The sequence below is a fragment of the Drosophila takahashii genome, chromosome 2L, assembly GCF_030179915.1.
Source record: "Drosophila takahashii strain IR98-3 E-12201 chromosome 2L, DtakHiC1v2, whole genome shotgun sequence".
NCBI classification, from domain to species: Eukaryota; Metazoa; Arthropoda; class Insecta; order Diptera; family Drosophilidae; genus Drosophila; species Drosophila takahashii.
In genome coordinates, this window is record NC_091678.1 from 17,193,930 (window position 1) to 17,204,877 (window position 10,948).

The 10,948-nt window shown below is 48.1% G+C and overlaps 1 protein-coding gene across 1 annotated transcript; it reads right to left on the reverse strand.

The window, feature by feature from the left end:
• Window positions 1–29: 29 nt before the first annotated feature.
• Window positions 30–10,630, reverse strand: mTor (serine/threonine-protein kinase Tor). Its single transcript, XM_017157252.3, has 7 exons — window positions 10,108–10,630; window positions 9,825–10,045; window positions 8,764–9,333; window positions 7,309–8,042; window positions 5,309–7,250; window positions 1,998–4,562; window positions 30–1,452 (listed from the first exon to the last, which is right to left on the reverse strand). Exons 1-7 carry the CDS (start codon window positions 10,331–10,333, stop codon window positions 280–282), a joined length of 7,431 nt encoding a protein of 2,476 aa, XP_017012741.2. The 5' UTR covers window positions 10,334–10,630; the 3' UTR covers window positions 30–279.
• Between the last annotated feature and the right edge of the window lie 318 nt (window positions 10,631–10,948).

Genomic DNA, 10,948 nt, shown 5'->3' on the forward strand with positions numbered 1-10,948 from the left:
ATGCCACTAAAAGATTAGAAAACTATTGATTGTTTCATGGTTTTTTAATGATTTTTACAAAATTGGAACTGGTTTCCAATAGTATTCACAAATAAAAGATAATAAAGCGTATTACTAACATAAATTATAAAAATATTATATACTTAGAGTCTAATTGCAGTCATCCCCGAATCCTCTCCAGAGATGGCTGCGCACAATTCAGTTAGTGGTAGATGGTAATCTCGCTCAGTAAGTTGCCGGTTGTCGTAGGGGATCTCTGTAAAGGATCTCTCGATCGATCTACCAGAACGGACACCAGCCAATGTAGCACTGGCAGAGGTTCTCGTTGTTGGTCGCCTGCTGGATGAGCAGCTCCACCTGCTGCTGTTCGTTGACGCTCTTCTGCGTCTGGAAATCGGTGCCGGTGAGCTTGCACTTGACCCGCTTGATCACCTGGCTGGCCTTGCTGTTCGTCTCGTCGGCCACGTTGTTGTGCAAGCCGCCGCCTTGCTGCTGGAGCGTCGGATCGTAGGGCTTCGACTTGGCCATCGGCAGGGAGTCCTCCACCGAATTGCTGAGGCTGTCCTGCATCCCGGAACCGCCCCTTCCGCCCGGCGCCCCCGCCCCGGCCACCGCATCGTTGCCCTTCTTGTCCACATCCAAGAGTCGCCAGTTGAGCAGCGGATCATAGACGAAGGCCTCCAGCACGGCCATCAGGGAGTCCTTGTTGCGCCGGAGCACCAGCATCACGCTTTCGCAGGTTCGCCTGTAGGTGCCCTCAATCCCGGTGACCTCCATGGCCTTGATCAGCATCCGGGTGAGACGGAAGGGAATCTTTTCGGGAAACTTTTCGCGCGTCATGGCCACCTCGAAGCAGTCGCCAAAGTCGATGTGCAGGATCTTGCCGCTCATTCGGTCGAGCATCAGGTTCGAGGGATGACGATCGCCCAGGCCGAGGATGTAGCCCACCATAGACATGACCGCCAGGGAGCGGGTGTAGTTGTTCCTTCGCTCAAACCAAAGTTCCGAGGACGGCGACTTGAGCCACAGCAATTTGGCCAGGTCGTCGCCTTGCGTCTGACCCAAGGCATGCTCGAACACCTCAACCTTCTGCATCAGCGTGAGATGATCGTAGTCGGGCGCAAAGTTGAGCATGGTGCGGTGCTCCTGGTTCAGTGGCACCTTTTTCTTATCCCGATAATCCCTGATCAGCGTGTGCAGGGTGTCGCAGTGCGGCACCCATCCAATCAGGCCGGAGTTCGTGCTGAGCGGAATAACCGCGTACCGCTGGATAGCCAGGTTCCGCCGGAAGGTATCCGGATCGTCCAGTAGCAGAGTGTTCACCAGCGAGAATAGTTGCATCACGCGCTCATCCTGACGCAGATCCTCGTGGCCCTTGAGCAGGTACATGTAGTCCTTTCCATTAGAGCCCCGTATGCACAACTTTCGCGGGCGCTGCTTGGATGTAATCACCTGGAAGGCAAAGGCAATTGACTTAATAACAGGGTTCGGAAAATAACACACACTGTAAATAACTTGTGTTATCAACATGTTAAATGTCAAAGTGTTAGGTTAAAAAAAAGTTATTGACATGTGTGTTAAAAATTGTAGTCTACATTTGTTAGAAACATAAATAACACACACATGTCATTTGTGTTATTAACACGACGTGTTTTTTACAAAGCATGTTTCTAACACAGCGAAAATGTCAAAAATGTATGTTAAACTGTTAACAGAGTATAGAATTCTATAAAATGTTATCAGTTATACTAACAGTTAAAGTTTTTTGACTAGCACACTTTTGAAGTCAAAAACACATTGTGTAAAAAACACGGCGTGTTAATAACACGTTGTGTTAAAAACACAAGTCGGCTGTCTGTGCTAACAATTATTTTTCACATTTAACACTTTTGTATTTGACACACGTGTCAACAACTTTGCAATTGTAAAATACAATTTTTCATGTTTTTAACATGTGTGTCAAATAAAGAGCATTGGAAGAACTTTGTAGTGCCTACCTGCAGGTTTGTCTTAATGACACTAATCCGGATGAGCTCCTGGCCCGGATTGTAGGACCCGGGAACGGCCAGCTCGAGGTCCTTGCAGGTCATCAGCTTGGGCGACACATACGGCAGTTCCAGCGACGTGAGCTGTGGCAGCTGGCGCGAGATCTTCTGGAAGACGTGGTAGTAGATGTCCCAGGCTCGGTCCAGATCCATCACCACCGCCGATGTTTTATACCTCTGCGACCATTCGTAGGCTTCCGTCAGCTCGCGTCCGTAGGCCTGCGAGAAGGATGTCTCCTTGAGCGTTTGCGGTCCCCTCTCCAGCATGGCATGCAAAGGCTCCAAGATCTCGAACATGCCCTTCACATTGCGATCCCCAAAGTACAGACGCGAGGCCTCCTCCAAGCCCTCGTGCCACTGTTCGTGCCAGAGGATCGCCACCCGGATGAGCTCCTCGCTGCACATCACCGCCTGCTCGACCAAAGTGGGCGAATGCTTCCTCATCGAGTCCAGGATCTTGAAGGCGGCATTCCTGCGCGCCAGCGACGCTGACTTGGAAGCCACTGTCAGCGGATAAACCAAAGCCTGCGGATGATTCTTGCCAATGTCCATGAGCAGCTGGTGTATTAACTGACCCACCAACTGACGATGCGTGTCAATGCGGGCAATTAGCTGCGGAATGACCTGCAGCCAGGTGTTGATCTCGATCAGCTTCATCCCGGAAAGCAAGGCCTCGTACACCTCCGCATGGTTGCCATAGTCAAACCAGAGGGTCAGCAGGCGCAGCGTATCCTGCAGGGAGTTGCCCTTGATGAGGCTGATGGAACGGAAGAAGCCTTGAACAGCTGGAACGGCGTATTGCTGGATGATCAGCAGATCACTGTCCAGTCCCATGGCCATTCCCATTCCCATGCTGACGCCCGGCGGCTGTTGTTTGTCGAGAGCTGATTTCTGCGCCTGCACCACCTTGAAGTTCATGTAGGCCCACAAATGCCAGGCCTTGTACCAATTGGGATCATAGCTGGTGGCCTTCTCGAAGCACTCGAGTGCCCCTGGAATGGCCTCTGGCCCCAGACTGTCCTGCAGCTTATTCTGCCACGTGGCCAGTCGCAGGTAGCAGCGCGCCATTAGCCGCTGATCCTGCTGCTTCAGCGCCTCCGGCGGCAGGCAGCTCAGCTCCTGGCTGTAGGTGTTCACAAAGTGACGCAGCTGCTCGTAGGCCTCCTGCAGCTGATTGTTGGCAGCCATGTACTTGGTGTAGGCGTAGGTCACTTGCGGTTGATTGCACGGCAGCGGCTGGCTCTTGGGATTCAGCTTGGGATCGGTGCCCAGCAGCATTACGAGGGTTTTGTGGGACAAGTGAAGGGAACCGCTCTTCCGGCACAAACTTGCGTACTTCAGCCAGGTGTGTATGTCCTCGTGCGGCTTCACCACCAGCGAGTGCACCTGAATGATCCTGCGCCAGTCCTCCACCAGTCGCTGTCCTCCCTGCAGTCGCTTCCACCACATGGTCTTTAGGGGCTCCCTTCTCTCCGGGATCAGTTTGTATTGTATGACCTCTTCTAGCTCCGCCAGCATTTGAACACAAACCATGGCGCCGTAGGCTCTTTCATACGATTCACCCGCCATTGAAGTGAGCTCTGTGTCCAGCAGATCCCTCGTCTCGTCGATCAGCCGCTGGGCGGTCTCAAAGTCATCATGATGCACTGCCAACACGGCTCGATAGAAGCTGCCATCCTGCGTGTCCTCCGGTATGCAACGCACATACTCCCGCATCGCCTCCCAATCCTGCAGACCCCAGGCGGCCACTGCTGCCAGAGGACTTGCTCTCGATTTCGCCTCCATTCCAAAGTTCTCCCACTCGTGCTTGGTGACATCGCTCAGTTCAGACCAATCGCCGAGCGCCTCCAGGCAGCGCATGTGACCGAGACGGGCCTCGAGGTCCGAGGAATCAGTCATTAGGTTGCCTTCGTAGTGCTTTAAAGCCTGATCCCAGTTGTGAAGCTTCTCATACCATCTTCCCTTCTTCGGATCATTCAACTCGTTGGCCGCATTGCCAAAGGTCGTAAGCAAACCTTCCGCCGCCTCGCGTTGCTGCAGCTTGTTGTTGATCAGAATCAGGGACTCCAGCACCTGGGGATCCTTGCGCAGCAGAAACTCCTCCTCCTTGTAGCGCAAAGCTTTGGCGTAGGCCCGGCAGGCCATCGCCCGCGTGCCCAGCAGCTTGGTTTCAATTGGTATCGGATCGCGGTCGCAATGCTCCATGAACTCCGCGAGGTTAAGGATCGTCTGTGTGATCTCCGGCATGTCGGTGACTTGCAGCGCCTGAATCAGCGACTGCGTTAGCTCCGATTTGAGATCCGGCGAGAGCTCCGTCCAGCAGGAGATGAAGGCGGCGTTGAAGAGATCGCGCAGCAGCGTATCGTACTCCTGGGCCAACGAACGGCAGGCTCTCAACGCGTGCGAGGGCGATTCCTTAAGCAGGCCAATGGACAACCGCTTCAGCCACTCCACCCAGTCGTCCTTGGAGACGCGACGAGTCACCTGCCACGCCGTGCGCAGTTCGTTGGTGGTAACCTGAAAGAAAATACCAATTAATAGTTAACAAACCAAGGGTTCGGAAAATAATACACGATGTAAATAACTTGTGTTATTAACATGTTAAATGTCAAAGTGTTAGGTTTAAAATAAAGTTAGTGACATATGTGTTAAAAATTGTAGCCTACATATGTATGTTAGAAACATAAATAACACACACATTTCATTTGTGTTATTTACACGACGTGTTTTTTTTACACAGCGTGTTTTTAGCACAATGAGTTTTTGACATCTGCCTATCGTTACTGATATAATGTGTCTATTTTACAGGGTTCGTAAAATATCCCTCACAATCTGTAATTTTGCTCAAACAAAATAATTTCAACATAGGGCGGTGATATTTGTCACAATAAAATGAGGAGTAACCAAGCAGTGCTGATGAATATTATTCTGACAAAAATCACAAATGCTTTTTACTCCTTTCTCCTCAAAACATTTTCCTCATTTCTGACATTTTGTGAGGAAAAAATGAGGAAAATATTAAAAAAATTTTAAGTTTTTGGTTATGGATAATTTTTCCAAATATCTATTGAATTAAAAAATGTTGAGGGGTAAAAAATGTCCTACTTTAAAAAAGAACATTTTGTTCAGCGACAAGATAGGCCGTTTTAAAGTAATTACCAAAGAAATCAGTAAGCAATAAGCACCGACCAAATAGGTTAGATTTGTGCATTGATAAACGTAAAAACTATAATAGATTTTGTTTTCCCAAAGATGTTACAAACCTGCAAATTTTTGATATTGCTATTCCTGTCGGTCACAAAGGGCTCGTTGTTCTTGATCTTGGCCGTTCGAAGTCCCGACTCTCCTGCCCCACAGGAATCCGCCAAAGTGCTGTTCGACTGGATGCGGCTCAGAAGCTTCTCGTATTCGGCATCCGCAATGCGGTGCTTGTTCAGCGTGCGCTGCACCATGGGCACGAAGACCAGGTACTTCTTGCCCAGCTGTTTGACCAGCGCGCGCAGCGTGATCATCGCCTGGTCTCGCAGCTCCGGTTCAGCGTCCAGCACTCGAACCAGCGGATGGATGATGCGCGAGGAGAAGTCGGTAAAGTCCAGATGGCAAGCCAAGTTGTTGATTGTCTCCAGGGCCACTAGCGAAACCTGTTGCGGAACGTACGGCGAGTCGAATAGCTTCACAATGGGCGGCACAATCAGAGGTAAATAGTAGCCCAAAGTACTGCCAAACTTTTGCAGAGCCTGCAGCAATCTCCGTGTGACCATTCTGTCCTTGGAGTTATCATGCTGCAGCACGCGCAGAATCTGTGGGATGAGCTCCGCCAGATAATCCCTGAACTCGCAGCCCAAAGCCACGGCAATCTGTTCAATCAGATTGATTAGAGTGTTCTGCAGCGGTGTGTTAATAGTCCAAAACTCCTTGATCAACTTGAAGATATCGCCCATGTAGCTGATAATGTGCAGTTTTACGAAGGCCACCAGAATGGCGAGCTGCTGGAACAGAAACTCTCTTAAATTATTATCCGCAGTGCGCACGTTGTCCAGCAAATTGGGAAGCACTTGGGCCAAATAAGGCACACATTTGATGCCAAGGCTCTGGAAGATGAAGGTCACCGCCTGCACGACACTGGTGTGCCGCGTGCTCAGCGTGGGATCGCGCAGGATGCGCATCAAGGCAGCTATGGCCACGGCCGGATAATACTCGTCCAAGGCATTGCCCATATTCACGAGCAGTTCGGCGGTGGAGATGTCCTGGCTTTCATCCACCTTGCCATCGGAATAGGCTATCAACACATTATCCTTTTGGCTGTCAATCAGGCCCTTGTTCATCTTGTGTTTGTAGGGATCCATGGCTCCCAGGAGTCCAAGCACACGGATCGTCTCCCTTCGAATGGAGCGACGTTGTTCCGTTTTCAGAAAGTTGATCAAGATGTCGATGAGCACCGGGTACTTGTGATACGGACTCACAACCCTGCCCGTTGCACTTATTAGCTGCCCCAAGGTCCACAGAGCCACTCCTCGCTTATCCGGACTCCCAGCATCGCCGAGCATCTCGAGCAAAATGGAGAGTAAGTCATCTGCCCACAGTTCCATTTCATCGGAGCCGCCATTCACCTCGGCCAGATCACCAATGGTGCGAAGCACATTCAGTATAACACCTGGATTCGATTCCGGTTCATGCAACTTGGGCACCAACGCCTTAAGGATCGGATTCATGTACGAGGATATCAGCCTGGGCGTGCTTATCACCAGGTGGTCCAGCATCTTGGCGCTCTGCTCCTTGTTCCTGCTCATTCCCGAGTACTTCAGGTCCGTGATCAACTCGATCATGGTGGTCCGTAGCTTGGGCATCACATAGGCCGGGTTCATGGAGGACAACCGTCCAATGGTGACCATTGCCAGCTCCCGTATCTCAAAAATCTCGTCGTGCAGGGTAATAAATAGTGAATTTAAAGACTCCGGCTGTGCGAGTTTCGCATCGAAGGTCTCGTCCAGCGAGCGCAGGATACGTATGCGCACATTACAGTCCATGTCCGTGATAGCCACCATTAGCAGGCGCTCTATAACGTGCGACACGGTGTCGCTGAGGGTCTTGGAGTTCTCCATGCTCTCGGAGGATTGCACGGCCAGTTTCAGGAGTCGAGTGCAGGTCTGCACCGCCTCCAGACGAATCTCCTGCTGTTCGTGTACGATGAAGTAGTCGGCGCAACTGGAAGGGGAAATTTACATTTACTATACCATTCAAAGATAATAAAATTACCGCTTACCGCTGCACAAAGTCCAACATGTTTTGCTCCTCAAAGTTGAAGGTTCCCAGTGTTTTGAGGGCCAGCACAGTGGTGGCTCCGTCGGCGTTTTGCATTAGCGAGGCATCGATGGCGATCGGTGGAAGGGCAGTGTATGGAACGGCGGCCGCCTTGTTCATCAGGACCTGCGAAAGGATTCCGATCAATCCCTCTGTGATGGCGGACTTTAGCTGCGGCACGTTCTCCGAAAGTTCCCGCAGGCAAACGGTCAAAGCTGGCGAGAGACCCGTGTAGAACATCTGCTCGAGGATATCCTTCACATCCTCGGCTATCTCCGATTTAACGGCGTGGGCGAGAAGCGTTATGCAGGCAAAGACTGCCGGATCCACTGGCACCTTTCGTTTGCTGGTCAAGTCCTTGGCTGGCAGAGCCACCTTCACGCTGCTCATGATCCCAGATAGATGGATCTCGATCGCACTCTGCACCGCCACAGCCATGTAGCCGATGGTTATGTAGGCCACGGTGCGATCCTTCTCCTTGCCCCGCAGGATCAGCATCAAGTGCGACACGCAGGTTTGCAGGTACTTTTCCACAAACACTTCGCGCTTGAAGGCAGCCAGTCGAGGAAGGATTTGCAGCAGAGCCTGCTGCACATAGGGGGATTTCGAGGAACGCTGCTCCAGGACATTGTCGCAGATGGTAGTGTAGTGCTCTTGGAGGATCTCGTGGGCGTAGGCAGATTCCAATACGTTGTGCTAAGGAAAATAGAGATTGTTAGTCAATTGTGATTTAAAGTTATTCAAATCTAAATCATTATTTTCAAAATTTAGCTGATAAAAAGAATACAAAATTAGTAAGTTAGTTTAAAAATCATTAAAATTGTTGATTATTAATTTTAAAAGATTTTCGTTATATGACCCGTAAGTTTTCGCTGATAATCTCACAAAAAAATGATAATATAAACCATGTAATATAAATTCTCGAGTAAATTAATTTAACAATTATTAAATTCTCTAGTAAATTAGTTTAACAATCATTAAACAAATTTTACTAATTAATTTTTAGAGTTTTAAGAGAGTATTTTAATATAAATATTATTACATACAAAAAAGGTCTTCGTTAAATTATCTGTAAGTTTACACCGATAATCTCACAAGCAAATGATAATATAAACCAAGCAATATAAATTTCCTACGCTTTAATTTAGCTGTTATATTTCTGAAGATATGTAAGTAGGTTTTTTTCGTATTTTAGAAAATTTATGTAAATATATAAAGCCTCCTTTTTCCTAACACTATACTGCTAGATTTATTACACACAAATTTTCAACCGTATTTAGGTCAGCTGATTTCTTCGCGTGAGCCAACTATTGGCTTTTAGCTACATGTAACGTTCTACGTAAACAAATAAACAAATAAATAAATGAGAATAACAAATACATTCGTGTGTGGGGATATTTTTGATCGTTAGACTCACGCTCGCGAACTTGGCCACGCCGTTGTGATGATGTTCTCCCTCGCCCAAATGCGTCTGTGTGCTGCCCAGTTTGTCGATGAAGGGCACCTTAAGCCGCGGCACCAAGGTGTTCAGCTGGGAGCCCATCCCCGACGAGCTGCTGGCCTCCAGGAACTTGTTGTGCTGGGTCTTCGGGAAGAGCGACTTTAGCGCCGTGTATCGCCGCTCCCAAGTGGCATTGGCGCAGCGGAAGAGCTCGTTGAACACGATAAGGCCGCCGTGAATGCGATCGTCTCGGGTCACGCCCTTCTGCTCCTTACCAGCAGTTAGATCCGCACTGAAACTGGCGTTGGCCTCGTCATAGCAGATCCTGTACCACTGCGGTTCACTCGACTGTTTTGTGCTCTCTCGCTGCGCGGTGACTATTAAAGCGGCCCTCAAAGCCTCGCCTGCGGACTCTCGAATGGCAGGTTTGGGATCGAAGATGGCGTTGAAGATGACCTCAAAGAAGGTGAGGATGTGCTGGTAGAAGTAGGTCGGCAGGGCGATGGCCAGCTCACGGAGAATAAAGACGGCTGCGTGGCGGCGATACTGAAAATGAGCATGTTTTTAGTAATATATACCTTAAATATGAAGAAAAATATATTAAGTATTACATCCCTGCGTGAATCATTCAATTTTTGTTTTATCTTAGTATGCCATGAAATTTCTCATTTGTTTAATTTAATTCTATGTGAAATAAAATAAATGTTTTTCTAAATCATTTCGAATTGATTGAATGAACGAATAACTTGTATAAATTTGCCAGATTTTTGTTAAACTTTCTTTTAAGAACAAAAAGTAAACAATTTTTAAAAAATCAATGTTAACTGCTTAGAAAATAAAATTCATGGAGATCTAATCACAAATATCAAGGCTCTTTCTTCTTCTAAAGAAATTGTCGATTGAATTATTTCGGAATTCATGCCATGCATTCATTCAATTCTATTAAACTCAAAATTCAAATTCATTGGATTCTATTAAACTCAAAATTCAGAATAATTCATTGAATCCATTCATGCAGGGCTCTTTTAAGTATTCACCTCCTGCCTCTCGCCTCTGAGCACCTCAAAGGCCTTCTTGATGTCAAAATCAAAGGAATCGGCGCCCTTGGATGTGGGCATGTTGGCCAGTTTGACCAAAGAGCGGGCGGCAATCTCCATAACAGACACATCATTAATCAGGAGCAGATCTCGCAGGCGGTTTAAGTAGGGTGAAATGCCCTTCCTGGCCGTCAGGCTGCCCTCGCAGTTGATCAGGCACTCTGAAAAAGGGGGAAAACATTGAGAGATCCTCTAGAGAACTTCGGGCATCCCAAGGACTCACTCATGGCCAGGGCGCCGCCCTTCTTCTCGTTGATGTCCGCCGCATTCACCATGGTGAAGATGTGGTGGTCGAACTCATCGAAGAACTGCGCCAGCTCCTCCTGGGACATCTCGCGCAGCTCGGTCTTCACATAGAAGAGCAGGTCCTGGGTGGCCTTGTTCTGGACATTCCGGTTGCGGGACTTGAGCCCGTTTACGAACTGCTGCACCACCGACGTGGTCGACATGGCTGGGCCGGGTTTATCCACTACTTAGAGCCGCTTTTCCTTTGCATCTGGGCGGGGAAGGGGAGGAGCAGGTGCATCTGCTGCCTGGGTCCAGACTTTGGAGGTTATCTTTTCGGTTGCCCCGGGGCGCTGCGCTCACTGTTCCACGGGTCGCGCGAATAGATCTGATGTGCAGGCACCGGCGCCGAGGGATATCGAGCAGATTCAGGTCCTTTGCTCGGTTAAATCGCGGATTAATTGGGTTTTTTACGGAGATTTATTGCAGCCGCTGCCGATTAGTGATGTTTTCCTGGCGATATTTTCCGATGACTTAGTCGATATCGATTATGTGCGATATATCGATATTTTGTCGATAGTTCGCTCCTGAAACATAAAATAACCTATCCACACTTGAGTTTCCCATAGATATTGGATAACGCAAAATTACCGTTTACATTTTTTATAACCACACAAAATTAAATTTTAAATTCTTTAAAAAACTTGTATCATTTTTAATAATTTTTTAGGTACTGACTAAATTTATTAGTTTTTTATTTAAATAAATGACATTTAATTAACAAATTTAATTAAATTACATTTATTAGTTACTATTTAAATTAAAAATTCAATTAGTTA

Coding starts and splice junctions, on each gene's coding strand:
- mTor (XM_017157252.3), bottom strand. CDS start 10,333: ATGTCGACCACGTCGGTGGTGCAGCAGTTCGTAAACGGGCTCAAGTCC. Junction 9,334..9,824: donor TCAGAGGCGAGAGGCAGGAG/GTGAATACTTAA, acceptor GCTCATTTTCAG/TATCGCCGCCACGCAGCCGT. Junction 4,563..5,308: donor GCAATATCAAAAATTTGCAG/GTTTGTAACATC, acceptor ATTTTCTTTCAG/GTTACCACCAACGAACTGCG.